Below are 16,122 nucleotides of genomic sequence, written 5' to 3'. Positions count from 1 at the left end.
AAAAGGAGGGTATTAACATTTTATTTTTATTTTTTATTTATTTTATTTGGTTTGTCAATTGCTTACAAGATAATAGGTATAAGTAAAAACATAGTTATGAATACATGGATACATATAAGAAAAATAAAAGAAATAATAGGACAGGGACAGTAGGCACATTGGTATGCTTATGCACGCCCCCTACAGACCTCTTAGGAAAGGAGTGAGGTCAATAATAGAAAGTGTAAGGTTAAAGTTTTTGGGGTTTGGGGAAGAAACCATAGAATCAGGTAGAGTATTCTGGGCATTGACCACTCTGTTGCTGAAGTATTTCCTGCAATCAAGTTTGGTGAGATTAACCTTGAGTTTGTATCTATTGTGTGCTCTTGTATTGTTATGGTTGAAGCTGAAGTATTCGTTGACAGGTAGGACATTGCAATGTATGATTTTATATACTATACTTAGATCGGACCGAAGGCGGCGTAGTTCTAGGTTTTCTAGGTCTAGAATTTCAAGTCTGGTGACATAAGGTATTCTGCAACAAGTAGAAGAAAATTAAAATGAACATAAAATTATTGTGCTGATTTTAATCCTTTAAAAAGACAGAAACCCTTGAGTACTCCAGAGAGTGTTCATAAGCTGGAGGCTCCTCCCTGGCATATTAAGAGAAACTCTTAAGTTCATCTTGACTTGGGATGACTTCATGTCATTCTCCTGGCAATATTACTGAAGTACTTTGCCATTGCTTTATTGGGGGATGCGGGTGTTTAATTGACTTTCCAATCCAGACTAAAGGTGTAGGATTTTCTAGTGGGCTCCCATCCAAGTTTTAACTAGATCAGACTCTGCTTAGCTTCTCACAATCAGCCAAGATTGACTCGCCGCTGCTATCTATCTAGCGTGACATCTCTCCACTAAAATGTAGAAACTAATGTGCTTATACTCTAAAGTGCTGCCCTCTTTAGTTAACCTTGGCATATTAATCCATGTGGGTTACATTGCTTGAAAGGTGATAGTTTGGGGGGGGGGGCTTCAATTATTATAGGGAGGTACAACAAGACAGGCTGCGGGAGAAGAAGAGTTACAGCCGCTGTGAACCTGCCCTGTCCATTTTTGTTCCCTGTTCCTTTCCAGGAGTGTTGTTTGCCCAAACTCCAGGAGCCTCGTCTTCTCACAATAAAGGAAGCACCAACAGCGGGCGGAGTTCCAGCAGCACTGGCAGTGGCGGCGGCGGGGGTGCGACAGGTGGCACGGCAGCAGGTTCACAAGTCGGTGTGCCCCCTGCACCGACTTCTACCTCAACCAACTCCTTATCGCCTTAAACCCACCACCTCTTCTTCCTCCTCCATCCCGCCAAAATGAAGACACTGTTTGGACAGGACATTTGAGACCAGCCCTTCCCCTTCTCTGACCCCCCCCCCCTCAATGTGCAGTGGGGGAGTGAAATTGTGCCTTCCCCACCCTCCGATACCCCTAGGCATCAGGGCCTGCCTGATACATTTGGATGGGGTTTTCTTGGATTTCGGGGCTGGAAGGGGTTGGAATCAATGATGAACCTTACCACACGCGGCATCCAGCCATGGACATGGAAGGGTAACAAGCATAGTGCAGCGGGGTCTCTAAAGGTGCAAACTCCCCCCTCCCCACCCAGGCAGCAAGAAATTCAGGGATGGTACTGTCCTTGGACGGGACAAAGATTCAGAAAACAAAGTGCATTTTTTCCAATGTAGCTGAAAACCAAACACCAAACAAAATTCAGGGGGAGTGGAGAACTTGGAATGATGGTTTTCTCCTGTCCTCCTTCCTCTGCTGTTTCCCCCCCCTTTCCTCCCCTTTAAAGCATTTTTTTACCCACTTGGTATTCGCTGTTTAGGATTGTGCTCCATGGGGTTCTGGGCGTTGCAGTCCCCACACACCCGGAGGGCACCCATTTGGGGAAGGCTGTTTCTAGTGAATACATTGGAAAGAACAACCACACAAAAGCTAAGCGGGGTTGGAGGGGCGTTGTTAAATTCTGAGCCGGAGCAATACTGTGCAGACTAGCTTTTTGACGTGATGCATTGTAGATCCATAACTCCTTACCTCATGCAAATCCACACTTTGCACTGTGTGTCCTTTTTATTTTTGATTTTGTTTTTTTTTTTAAGTTATTCTTTGGGATACCTCCAGACAAGTAGCGGTGGCGGCAGTGGCAGCTGGTGTGCCTCCATTCTCACAGGCTTGCTTTGAAATGGAACCCTACATTAAAAGAAATATGCAGATATCAAGGATTTCACACAGATGGAGGATAATTTGGTGAAAGCATTATTCCTTGCCTTTTTTTTTTTTTTTTTTTGGAAAACTGCTGTCAAACTATTTAAGGAAAATGAAAGGGAGGGTGTCAATAGCTCTTTCTCCGCCCCCCTCCCCCCCCAAAGCAAGCTTCATGTCTTTAAGGAAAGCACCTCTAAAACAGGTTTCTTCTTCTTTTTCTTGCGATGATAACAACTCCTTGGACCTGTCTGACTTTCTTGCTCTCTTCCCCCCAGATCTGGGTAGGGCTTTGAGGGTGCTCAGGTAGTTTTTTGTGTGTGGAGTGAGTGGGGTTTGAGGGGCTATGGTAGCATTTCATAGGATAATATTTTTATACAGAGCTGCCCCCACCCCACGTATGGATTGTACTTTAGTGAGAATGAGGACTGAAAGGAGCAGCCTGCCAGCTGTTTAATTGTTGGCTCTCTTCTAATTCTTTATCTTAACCTACAGGAGATTCCAGTCTGTCATATGGTCAGAGTTGGCTGATTACTTCAGAGGTTTCTTAAAAACAATTTAAATCGTAGCATTTACCTGTGGCATAATCTCTGCAAAGCTGCTTTTGTCTAAGCTTCTTCTGAAAGCACACCTATTTAAAAAACAGAAGAGAGCGGCGTAGTCGTCATCATGACTTCTCTCAGGCAGATTGGAATTATAACGGGGGGTGCACTACAGAATCCCCAAACACAGTTCACATTCAACTTGCAGCTACTAATATTTATTTTAAAAAACCTCCCTTTTTTTCTTTGAAGATCATGATTTGTTAGAAAGAGCGCTAAACTCCTCAGACCGTGTTAAATTTGGCTTCCTTGCTAGCTGTCAGAAATGTTTGGAACATAGAAATTAAAAACTTGTTACAGGTTGCCCTGCGCCTCCAAAGATAGTTTTAGCAAAGCTTGCCTGAATATTTATACAGGGTTATGTGGTATTCTACCAGTCTCCAGTGTTGTTGGGATCTTCATGGTACTCCAGAGTCACTCCTTCCATATTTATAATTTCATTTATAAAGAATTAAAGGGTCTGCAGGACAAATATCCTCTATTATTTCTAGCAGAGATCACTCCATTTTTGCTCCTTAGCTCAGTCTTCTAGCATCCTTTCTTTGACTAGCTATAGTTGGGTTTGCTTTAGAACAGCTGTGTGAGAGGCATCTACCTAGATTCCCACCCCCCAACTGCTTTTTGCAATAACAAAGGTGGTGACAGGAACAGTTTGGTCTATAGGTCCTCTGCAAAGTATAGAAAGGTAGCTTGGAAACAACATATTCGCAATCTCGAAAACCGTTGTTTTTCAGAGACGCTGTTTTGAGTTTTTCTTTTCCTTCTGACCTCTTTCTTTAATGCATTTTAAGAAAACAAATTTCCTTTGGACTTCAGTGTTTTCATTTCATTTCCAAAAGACAGTGAATCCTAATAACATCAGCAAAAAATATTCCTCATTCGCAAAGGCCCTGTGCCTATTTTGATGGTTTTTTTCCTCCCACATTTTAATTTGCTGCTGAGGGAAGTGGACCCTGGTGAGCAATTTGGTTAATTCCCTCTTTCGATTCTCCTAGGTATAGGCACTCCAATTCGCTCCCTTCGTGCCCCCTGAAAGTATAATTTATTTCAGCCTGTGCAGTTAAATGACTGCCGCTTTCAAAGAAATGGAGCCTCTGTAAGAGAGATCCTATTTACGGATTTACCTTGATGATATGAGACAGAACCTTGAAAACTAGGTGGAGACACAGTGGGAAGTGGTGGTTTTATCACTGATGTCGTCCCAACGTTAAATACGTGCTGTAGAGTCAAGATTTCGTTTTGGCAGGTTTCAATTTTCGATGTGGTTAGCCCGAGTAAGCTCTTAAGGATTTTTAGGGAGTTTGAAGCAGGCATGTGTTCTTTCTGCCTCTTGGTTGCTGGGATTTTAATGCTATCACTTAGTTGCATCATACAAAAGACTGACATGTAGTAACCCTTTCCCTTAGGGCTGGTTTTTTAAAGTTGGATTCTGAGGTGCTGCAATTGATTCAGTGTAACAGAAAGTATTTGAGTTAAATGTCAGTGTTTTGAAGCAGGAGGCATGCACTTTTCACTGAATAACCTATTCCAGTTAATTGGCTGTGTTGGATGGACTCAGACATGAGGAAACCCGGGCAAGGGAGTGCTGGGAAATGGAGTCCCACACACTTCTGATCAGATGCCAAAGTAGCAAGTTGTGGAGAATTCAGAGTTGTGGATCAAGCAGCTTTTGGGCATGCTAAGAATAGGAAAAATTCTGCTTATCTTCAGGTTCCACAAATGCCGAAAGGAGTGTACTTCATTTTGGGAAGCAGAGTGTCCTGGCCAAGTTGAGCTGTTTCCCAGAGTTACAGATCCCAGGCACTTCAATCTATTTTGGGGGCTTTTATCGTAGTTCAGTTTTTCAGCATCTTCCCTCTAAAGCCAGATAAGGGGAAACCCTTTGGTTACAATGGCTCCAGGTCTAGAAACATGGGGCAGAACATGGTGTCTTTAAATGGTGGTGGTGGAGGATGGGTTCACTTTCTGAGAGGAATGGAGCGCTTGAACCTCAGGCTGCCACCACAGGAAATGTTTCCATTCTCAGGATAGCAGAGGGTATCTCAGAGAGGGGGGAAAAAGACCTCCGGAAAGTGAAATCCAGGAGATTGGCTTCTAAGAGGTGTAAAGGATCTGCAAAGTAGCTTAAATATGGAAGGGAGAAGAAGAAAAAGTGCTCTTAAAGTAGAATTGCTGAATCCCTTTTAGATGTCACGAAACATTCTCTTTTTCTCTCTTCTGCCTCCAGAACTCTGTTGACACAGGGAGGGGAATGCAAAAAAAGAGGGAAACATGGAAGTCATCAGGTACACTTACAAAAAAGACCTCTCCTCTTTAGTTAGATGCTGACTGGGTTGGAGGAGGAAGACACACATTTCTCTTTCCACTTGTGGTCATTGCTTGAGGGTTTATTATCTGTGATCCATAGGCAGCCAAAGGGAGGAGAGCATGGGGACAAGGCATTCCTCATCATTTCATCTGTACTCTTTTGGTCTGATAACAAGGTGGTATCATATCCCAGTCTGGAAGCATTCCTTCCCTTGGAAGGACCTGCGAAGACTTTCTGTGAAGACTAGCTATGAAATTGGAGTCTTTCCCCTCGTGCCTTCACTACAGTTCTTGGTATTCTTTTCTGTGCCGAATCAGCGTTCCCCAACATGATTCCCTCCAAATGTGATAAGGACTGCAACTCCCAGAATGCCCAGACAATGTGGTGTAAGATCACTCTAGAAATTCTGGGAACTGGAGTGCTGTCACTGCTGGAGGGTGTCCAGCTAGGAAAGACTTGGTGTCTAGGGTTTCTGTGAGATCTGGAAACTTGACTGCTCCTTAGTTTTTCTGATCCAATCTACATGTACACCTCACTAGGTGAAACTAGCTGAAAGCATCTGAGAGTTTTTCTGTAGAAGCAGACTGTTTGAGGATATGCCTCATTGGCTTTTAAAAAGCAAAAGAGTTCTCAATCTTTATGGAAATTTCATAAGCTAAAATGGCTAAAACAACAATTTTCTAGATTTTGTGTCTGAGGTGGGTTTTGTAAGTGTGGCAATGGAAAAAAATCTCTTCCTCCCAGAAAAACCTTGAGTCATAATTGCCAATAAGGACCATCAGTATCTATATTCTCTGCCACATAGCCAGCATTTTCTATTTTTGTTTCTTTCATCTCCTGTGCAAGTCTGATTGTTTCCGATGAGAGCTTTTTTTAAAAAAAACCAACAACACCTGTATTTGTACAATTCTTAAAACGATTATCCAAATTTGACTCAAGACCCATGTCCCTGCAGGCCATGCCGAAGATAGAATTTTGAGCAAAATCGTTCTGCTACATTTTTTCCTTAAGCAAGTTATCCCTGGTGTAACCCTAGCTATTGGTAGGAGATATCTAATAATATAGTTGTGTGCAGAATATATTGGCTATTGAGTAGATAAAAACATCTCTCACAGGGCAGAGAGAGGAGGAATTTCGCTGGAAAAAAAAGGTGAGCCTATTAAGAAGTTCTGTTTTATGTCCCTGCTTCCCAAATATGCCTTTACTAAATTGGTTAAAATGAATTAAAGCAGCCTTTTTGTTGTGAGGTATGAATCCTTGTCCTCCTACCTCTCTTTCATCTCCAACGGGAACTATTTTTGCCTAACTGCTGGATGGACCATCTTCTCTCAACAGCATAGAGAGTATTTAACAAAGAGGCAATTAAGGCAGCCATCTTGTCAAAGTTTAGGCCAAGCACTGTTCCCACCTGTTAGCAGTTTGTTGTAGCAGGACAAAGGCACTCTTACCTTCCTTCAGTAACATAACACATACATAAGTGACTTTCTCGTGTTTGCTGCTCCATTGTAGGAGCTGCAATTTAAGTAATGAACCATAATTTCCTGTTTCATTTGAATAGGGAAAACAATGGTTTTATTAGCTTTGGAATAAACTAGGATATTAATCCAGCTTCAAGTAATGCTTTAATGTCCGAGAGTATTCCAGTTTTTGACGATCAGTTCAAATTACAGGGAGGCTGGTTAAATGCAGTTTTTCATTTGCTTTGCTTTATGTTAAAAAAGAGATTGTGAGGTTTGGCATAAAGTATATGTACTTCAGCCATAAAATTGTTGAAACGTGGCCAATTCTTAAGCAATAGCTTTCAGGAGCTACGAAGTGCAAAGTATCATTCTTGGTTCCTCATTTTGGTAGCTCTTTCTTTGGAATTCACAGATCTCAATCAAAGTAATTTAAATATGCCAATTTTGCATGAGAGACCCTCCCAAACTGCGTGTGTCCATTGAGCATATCACTCTATTCATTATTGGTGGGTAGGTCTTGGCATTTTCCCCATAAACATGATAAAAGAGGGTTCTAGTGTGCAGGTGGGTGGAGAAGAAAGATTCTATAACTAAATTTATATAAATATATATAAATATATATATATATATAAAACGAGTGTGTATGTTTGTGTCTCTTCACTTTTTTTGAGTGTGTAATTGTGGGTGTGTGCGCGTGCGTGTCTAAGAAACGTATAAAATTTATTTTTCAGTCCAAGCTTTTTGACTAAGGATTGGATTTGTAACTCAGGGGAATTGAACCTGCTGTCTAGATCTTGATTGTATCGGGGGAGGCGGGTAGGGGGAAGGGTCTCGGAACAAGGGTGGGTTAAAAAAAACGTTCAGATTTGCTTGCTGTGGCTGTTACTTAGATGGTGGTGGGTTTAAAAAATACATTCTGCTTTTTTTTATACTTTCAAAAGAGCTGAGCCCCAGCATTGGCTTTGGTGTTTCCATTTACGTGAGTTTAATTATACCCAACTATCAAGGACTATTCCAGATTCTTTAATGATTTTGGAAAAGTTGCATTGGCGCCTTTGAGGAGTTGTAAGCAGGCAGTTGAGAAAAAAATGGATATGAAAACATTTGGGTAAAAAGAAGGAGCTGGAATTAGAAGTGGTGATGCAAGATCACTCAGTCTCTTTGGGGAATAACTCTTCCTGTTCTCTTCTTATTTAATAGCACACGTTATAACCCATCTAGCATTTTAAATCCACCACCTTTTTTTTTTCCAGACCTCAAGCAATGCTCTCCAGCTTGCTCTACCCACAATCAAGTTTTGTCTTGGGGGGAGTTTATTGGCTTATTTTTATTCTTGCGAAAGGGGTAAGGGATGGCTTTAGTTAGTAAAAGGGTGTTTTTGTTCTTGCATTTGTACAAACACTGTGTTGAGGGGAGGTCTTGATTTATTTGGGGGCTGGGAGTACATAATATTCTCCCCCCACCCACTCTCCTTTGCATATCAGCTTAAAAATAAGATGTAATTTCAGTTTTTCTTTAGGGATTTTGAATGGAAAAAAATCAAATACAGCAAGGATATGCAATCTGTACAGCGTATGTAGTTTTTTGACTCAGGTAATAAGAATTAAAAATCGTAAAAGAAACCACATTCTACCTCTGAAAACAGTAGGCCTGGGACTGCCTTTTGTCTCTTGGCCTCTGTACTTTGTTTTTGTTTGTTTTTGCTTTTGTTTGTTTTTTAAATCACTTTTTTCGCAAAACATTCAGGTATTAACCTTTGTGACTTAATAAAGAAATAAAAACACTGAAAAGTTTACATTTTATAACATTATTACAGATTGTATTTAAACTTCAGAAATATTTAAGATGATTGTAACCTTGTAAAGTTTAAGAAATATTAAAAAAGAAGAAAAAGATACTTTCAAAGGTGTATGCCATCCATGTGTGTGTATGGTTGCGGGTGTGCATATCTGTGTGAACATGTGAATATGGTGCCTAAATTGAAATGAGGATAAAGGTAATAGTTTCCTCAGTTTTTCTTCATTCTCTCCCTTTATAAAGAATGGCAGCCTCTGATGTTTTTGCATGACAAACCTTCAGTGGGGGAAGGGTGAACTAAAGAATTACTCTGCTCGCAGGATGCTAAATGGATAAATAATCTAGTCTGTCATAATGTACCTTCTTATGTTCTTAAGCCTTCCCATCTGCCATACAGGGATAATAATACTGACTTACCTTTCTGGACTGTTGAAAAGGCTGCAAGAAGGTAGAAGCAGAAGGCTGAGTTACATCGTTGAGCCCTGGAATAGCAATATTCACTGATTCACAGGCAAAAAGGCTCTTCACCTCATGTGTTGCCAAATTTATTGCAAGGTTCTGATATCCAGACTCTAAATTTGAATCACTAATACTCAAATTATTTTGAATATAGAAAATAATACAGCACCAAGGTTCAGATCTGGATGCAAAATGATGTGGGACATACACTTTGAAATGACTATGACATCCTCAATATTATCCACATTAAGCTTCATTAGCAAAGAGAACAGGTTTGACAATGGCCTCTGGTGTGCGAGAAATAGAAATACATGTTGTAGCTTTGTATAGTGATAACAGCACTTATGCTGTGTAAAAATAAAATATGGATTATCTAAAAATCAGCATGAGTGAAGGCCTGTGGCGGCAGTGTTGAAGCGGGCATATGGAGCTGCATTTGTGTGTGCTGCTCACATAAGTGAAGCTTCTGTGGCCCAGTTCCTACTTTGAATAAAATATCGCCTAACCATGGATTTTGGATTTTCTTAGTCCTACCTTTGTTTTGAATATGAAATGTAACATCAATAACAGACTTTTCTGAAAAATAACAAGTAGGGGTGGGGAGAAGGAGGGTAGTTTGGAGAAACATAGATTAAGATGCTTTTTAAAAATAAAGAGACTTTATGGAAACTGCACAATACATTTCCAATATATTTTCCATCTTAATAAAGATGTTCCTTTGCTGGTTTGACTAGGGCTCTTTAAGACAGGCCTCACCAACCTTTTGGACTTCAGGGGCCACCAAACTCATACTTTTAAATCCCGTGGATCACTAATATGAATTTTGACTGACGGTGGCTTGCTGACATTGGTGGGGAAGTCAGTCCCATATTCCAGAGCTGCAGTAGTCACAGGACTGATCCTTTGGTCATCCCAGAGCAGCTGCTCCTCCACCCTGGTGCACCGGCCTGCCGTGGACTGGATGAGCTGCTCCGGGATGACCAAAGGGCCAGTCCTGTGACTAGTGCAGCTCTGGAATATGGGACTGACTTCCCCACCAATGTCAGCAAGCCATCCCGGGGCATATTTCCCTCCCCTGACGTTGGTCTTACCTTCCAGTTCAAGCTCGCGTGGCTCTTCTCAAGGTAAGGTTTGCGCTCAGCCGAAGGATAGGCGCCAGTGGGCGGGCCACATGGGCGGTGCAGCCTTGTGTTCCCGCACAGCCTGGATTAATTGCTTTGGGGGAGGACATTTCTCTGTGGACCACCAAAATTTTCTTGCAGACCACCAGTGGTCCCCAGTCCACCGGCTGGCGACCACTGCTTTAAGAGATGACATGTTATAAAGTAATATCTATATCATGCTCTGTTTTAACCATAGTTCATTGACCAAGTCATAAGATGGGGCAACCACAATACAGCCATAGTGGTTATGTACAGTACAGGTATTCCTCAACTTACAACAATTAAGCCCAAAATGTATGCTGCTAAGTGAAAATTGATTGAGTTTTGCCCCATTTTATGACTTTTCTTGCCACATTTGTTAAGTGAGCGTTAACTGCAGTTAATTGTTGTTAACTGCAATTAGTAACAAGGTTGTTGGTTTCCTCACTGATTTTGCTTGTCAGAAGGTTGCAAAAGGGGATTACTTGAACCTATGAAATTGCAACTGTCATAAATGAGTCAGTTGTCAAGCATCTGAATGTAAATCGCGTGACCATGGGGATGCTGCAACTGTCATAAATACGAAAATTGGTCATAAGTCACTTTTTCAGTGCCATTGTAACTTCAAACAGTCTCTAAGAACTGCTGTAAGTCGAGGACTACCTGTAGTAGGTTTGGCATAACACCTCCATTCTGGTATAATGCAATGGGCGAGTCCATCCAATGAGTTTGGATAGTTTCTTCTTTTCATCTAAAATCTCAAATGCATTTTTGCTATGTCTTTGCACATCCCACCTGAACTCCTACAATCCACATTTTCATCAGTATGAGGTCTATAATCTACAGCTGCCTCTCAGCTCTGTGTTAACTCACAAAAGGCTAGCTTTGCTTGTCCTTCCGTTGACAGGTAAACATGTTTTTATTCAGGCAGGCACATAGGCTTTAAGATGATATTACTGAAATAGATTTTAATTGGTGAGTTACAGTAAAGCTGCTTCACTGATTATTTTTAATTACTATTAATGTTTTCATTCTAATCCTGTTTTTATCCACTATAGCATTAGCTGCTCTGCATGTTATTTTTACAGAACAACAAATTTAGCAACAAGAAATTATAGCTGCCATAACAGATTGCTTCCCCCCCCCCACCCCCAGGCCTTTTGTGTGAGGCTCATTATTTAGCTACCACAATTCAAAACCACTTAACATAACTTTTTTTGTTGTCAGAACTGTAAAAATGGGAGCCAGTTTGGCAAAATGATTAAAGAGGCTGAGTTGAAGCCAGAAGAATGTGAGTTCTAATGCTGCTTTGGACCCAGAAACCAGCTGGGCAACTTTGGACCCCTTCTTTTTCCTAGGAAGGAGACAACTGTAAACCACTTCTGAAAGATACCATCAAAAGTGGGGGACCCAACACCCCATATTGTTTATGTAGTTGCCAGGCGTCAGGATAGACCAAAAGGCACAAAATACACATATAGTGGAAGCAGCCTAGATTGCGAGAGAAATCCTGATCAACTATCCCAGATTAAGGAACTCTTAAATATATCCCAAAGGTGCTTTTCTAGGAGGCAACTGGATTTCCTTGTTTTTTTTCTCTTTGAATACGTTTCATTTCTCATCCAAGAAGCTTCTTCAGCTCTTGACGGGATGGTGGGGAATGGAAGGATTACAGACTTTCAGCTGTACAATTGGGAACAAACACTTTTTGAATGGTGTGGGAGTATGAACATATTTTTTTTAATAAAAATTGCAGACTACAGGAACCAAGAGCACTACTCAGGTGACCCCAGGACACAGATAAACCTCCAAGTGCTTCAAGGACCCTCTAAAAAGATCAAATGACCAGCTGTCTGCAAGGAATGTAAATCCTTCCATTCCCCACCATCCAGTCAGACTGAAAAAGCTTCTTGGATGAGAAGGAAGAGTCTTCAAAGAGAAAAAAAACAGTCCAGTTGCCTCCCGAAAAAGCACCTTTGGGACAACCATAACCTGGATCAGGGGTCTCCAATCTTGGACAACTTTAAAACTTGTGGACTTCAACTCCCAGAGTTCCTCAGCCAGCTGAGGAACTCTAGGAGTTGAAGTCCACAAGTCTTAAAGTTGCCCAAGGTTGGAGACCCCTGACCTGGATGACTGAGAATCTTTACAGACTTTGTGTTAAATACAGTATATTAAGGTAATTTAGAAACAGTGAAGTCAGCGAAATCATCAGATGCAAAGGACTTGTCAGTATTGGCTGGGTGGTAGGCACTGTGTTGGGCCATAGTTTGCTGATGAAACCACAACAGACTGAAACTGCACAACAAACCATGCCATAAAATTGAAATCATACTTGGCTAGTCATCATCTGCTCTACCTGGTGGCATCTTTAATGTCCCAAAAGAATACCATCCTTTGAAATAAAAAAAAGGTAAGTCAAGTGACATACAGCCATTTGTTTACCAACTGAAATTACAATCTATTTAAAGACAGCATGAATCACTTAACAGCTGCAGTGATTTATTTTAACTGTGGCAAAAGTCGTAAAATCAGGATCAACCCATTTAACTGCCTCCATTAGCAACGAAATTGTGATTCCAATGGTGATCACGCAGATTACTTGTATCAGCAGAAACAAACTGAGATCTATCCTTATGAGACAACAGGAAAACTCCACATCCAACCCTACCTCATCCAACCCACCATCACTCAAAACTAGGCACACATGCCCCTAACTACCTCAATTCCAACTACAACTGGCCTTAAATGCAAGCTATTCAATGCAAGAAGCCTTGTGAATAAAATACCTGAATTTCTCCTCTTACTAAATATGGATAAATTCGACATAATATTTGTCTGTGAAACATGGCTCAACGCATCTTTCCCTGACTCCATTACCACAGTAAGAGACTATCATGTTTATTGATCAGATCGTGAAATCCGTAGAGGAAATGGTGTTGTTGTCTTCTATAAAAAGTCCTTACATCTAAAAAACATCCAAGTTACCCAAGAGCTTGCTCTTCCTGAGGCTATCATCTGAACTGTCCTTAAATATCACATTTCGATTCTTACTATGTTACAGAGCCTGATTATGACATCGAACATGTAAACAAGCTAAATTCACTACTAACATGCCTGCCCACACACTTTTATCTTTCTTGGTGACTTCAATCTACCTCACATTAACTGGATCCTAAACGAATGTAAAACTGAACCTATACATGCAACCTTCTACAATGCTGTAACAAACCTGGGACTGGAACAACTAGTAACCAACAATACTAGACTTAACAACTGCCTCGATCTGATCTTCTGCAATAGTTTGAATTCAATTTACGGAATACAAATTAAACAAGCCTTTTCCAACAGTGACCACAGCATGATTGACTTTTGTCTCAACATACGTCCACACAAAAATCAACACAACGATGTGATACCCAATTATAACTTCAAAAAAGGCAACTATGATCTTATAGACAATGATATCTCATCCCTTGATTGGCAATTTCTATTCACTGGATGCAATACTGTTGAAGACCATTACAACATATTTTTACTTGAAGTCAAAAGCGTCATCAAACTATGTGTACCAATAACAACTACAAAAACCAGAAAAAAACAGATTACCCATAACAATAAGGAAGCTTCAATCCAAAAAGAGATCACTTTGGTGGAAAAACAAATCTGGTCACAACTTCAAAAGCCGATGCAAAAATTTATGCCACCAGATAAAGACTGAATGCACCAATTATCACATTAAACAAGAGGAAAACCTTCTACGTATCAATTCCACCTACGCTTTCTACAATTTTGTAAACAACAAACTAAAAAATTCAAGGTCATCCCACCCCTGAAAGGACCTAATGGTAAAGACTGCAACGACGACACTATTAAAGCCAACCTCTTTAACACATTCTTTGGCTCACTATTTGTAAACAGCAATGGATCATGCCCAGTATTTCCTAGTCGAACCACAAAAACTATCCTGCAATCTGCAACTCTTATACTGCAAAAACATATGGACTACACAACTCTATCATGGCAAAGGAATAGACGCAATCTACAGAGACTTCTGTAAAGCCTTTGATTCAGTGGTACACGACAAAAACTAAAATCTTACGGTATCTCTGGACACCTGCATAACTGGATAGAAGCATTCCTGTCAAACAGACAACAAATGGTCAAAATTGGGAGCGTCCTATCAAATTCTGTACCTGTCAACAGTGGTGTCCCCCAAGGCAGTGTTCTAGGACCAACTCTCTTCATACTCTACATAAATGACCTCTGTGATCATATTGAGAGCAACTGCGTTCTCTTCACTGATGATGTAAAGCTATTCAACACCACAGACAATACTGCTACCCTTCAAAAAGACCTCAACTATGTATCAGGATGGTCAAAAAAATGGCAACTTCAAATCTCAACAAATAAATGCTCTTACATATTAGCAAAAAAAATATCAGAAAATAAAATACAGGCTGAATAGTCAAGACCTTGTTGATGATCCAAACTCTGTCAAGGATCTTGGAGTACTCATCTGTAACGATCTAAGTGCTAGAGCCCACTGCAACTACATAGCCAAAAAGGCATTAAGAGTTGTTAACCTAATCTTACGTAGCTTTTTCTCTGGTAATATTACACTACTAACTATAGCATACAAAACATTTGCTAGACCAATACTTGAATACAGCTCATCAGTCTGGAACCCACATTACATATCTGATATTAACAGAGTTGAGAAAGTCCAGAAATATTTCACAAGAAAAGTTCTCGACTCCTCTACTCGTTGCAAAATATCTTATGCCACCAGACTTGAAATTTTAGACCTAGAAAACCTACAACTACACCGCCTTCGGTCCGATCTAAGTATAATATATAAAATCATACATTGCAATGTCCTACCTGTCAATGAATACTTCAGCTTCCACCATAACAATACAAGAGCAAACAATAAATACAAACTCAAGATTAATCGCACCAAACTTGATTGCAGGAAATACGACTTCAGCAACAGAGTGGTCAATGTCTGGAATACTCTACCTGACTCTGTGGTATCTTTCTCAAACCCCAAAAACTTTAACCTTAAGACTTTCTACTATTGACCTCACCCCTTTCCTAAGAGGTTTGTAGGGGGTGTGCATAAGCGCACCAATGTGCCTACCGTCCCTCTCCTACTGTTTCTTTTATTTTTCTTATATGTATCCATGTATTCATAACTATGTTTTTACTTTTACCTAGTATTTTGTAAGCAATTGACAAACCAAATAAAATAAAAAATAAAATGAAAGCTAGGCAGCCTGAGATGCACGGAGAAAAGTTATATGGTAATACCAACTTGCACAATGGCTACTCTGATAATATTGTTGGTATTCACTTATGCAGAATAGAAATATACATCAGTAGGAGGCAAGCGCCCCCTAGTGAATGCTTAATTGATGTCCACAAATTCACTTTCAACTAATGACAATTCTTTACCGATTTTTTTTAGAATAAAATAGAATTCTTTATTAGCCAAGTGTGATTGGACATACAAGGAATTTGTCCTGGTGCAAATGCTCTCAGTGTACATAAAAGAAAAGATACATTCGTCAAGAATCATAAGATTTTTTATACAAGTCTATTTTTTTGGCTTGCACTTCACTTGTGAGGCCGATTAAATCTGCGCCTCCAAGTCAATTGAAGATCAAGAGTGCAAAACTCTATTCGGTGGCTATAGAAAAAGAGAGAAAAGCTTAACCAAGTTTTGTATCAGCCCGCAGACTCCCTTCTCTAGCGTGCAATGCGGGTGGACTTGTAAAAAGACGAGAGAGGAAGAAAAGCTGGACTCGTATTGCACCTTAAACCATCAACCTGCCTGCTACCTAACGCGTTTCAACTCCGCAGGTCGTGAGAATACAGACGCTGAAAAAGAAGGAAGAAGTCACGTGGCTTTAAAAGCAAGAGCCCGCCCTTTGCTCTCGGTCTGTAGGTCACCACCCTCCCGAGTCCGCCTCCTCTCAGCCTTCTTCCGGCAGAAAGTGGCGATCTAGGACTGGAAAGCTCTGTGATTTCTGACTTCCCGCCCTTCCTTTGCTCAGAGATGGCCCCCGTTCTTGAACCTGCACGGCCGCCGTAGGACATTTGCTTTACCAAGCGTTTTGACG

General features: G+C 40.6%; 1 protein-coding gene and 1 long non-coding RNA gene across 3 annotated transcripts in view; one reads left to right on the top strand and one right to left on the bottom strand.

The window, feature by feature from the left end:
• Positions 1–2,066, top strand: part of ARID3A (AT-rich interaction domain 3A) — a 67,124-nt gene extending 65,058 nt beyond the window's left edge. For both annotated transcript variants that reach the window (XM_026698922.2, XM_026698923.2), the window contains exon 9: positions 1,114–2,066. In XM_026698922.2, the coding sequence (XP_026554707.2) occupies positions 1,114–1,301 (188 nt within the window). In that variant the 3' untranslated portion in view covers positions 1,302–2,066. The remainder of the gene's footprint in view (positions 1–1,113) is intronic.
• On the bottom strand, positions 19–15,961 carry LOC148128408 (uncharacterized). Its single transcript, XR_015741330.1, has 3 exons — positions 15,830–15,961; positions 2,062–2,217; positions 19–514 (listed from the first exon to the last, which is right to left on the bottom strand). It is a non-coding gene; the product is annotated as an uncharacterized LOC148128408 (long non-coding RNA).
• Between the last annotated feature and the right edge of the window lie 161 nt (positions 15,962–16,122).

The sequence above is a fragment of the Pseudonaja textilis genome, chromosome 1 (genome assembly GCF_049901715.1).
Source record: "Pseudonaja textilis isolate UNSWEBS1 chromosome 1, rPseTex1.2, whole genome shotgun sequence".
Lineage (NCBI taxonomy): Eukaryota > Metazoa > Chordata > Lepidosauria > Squamata > Elapidae > Pseudonaja > Pseudonaja textilis.
Note: the sequence above shows the minus strand (reverse complement) of the source record. Positions and strands in the feature narration are given on the sequence as shown.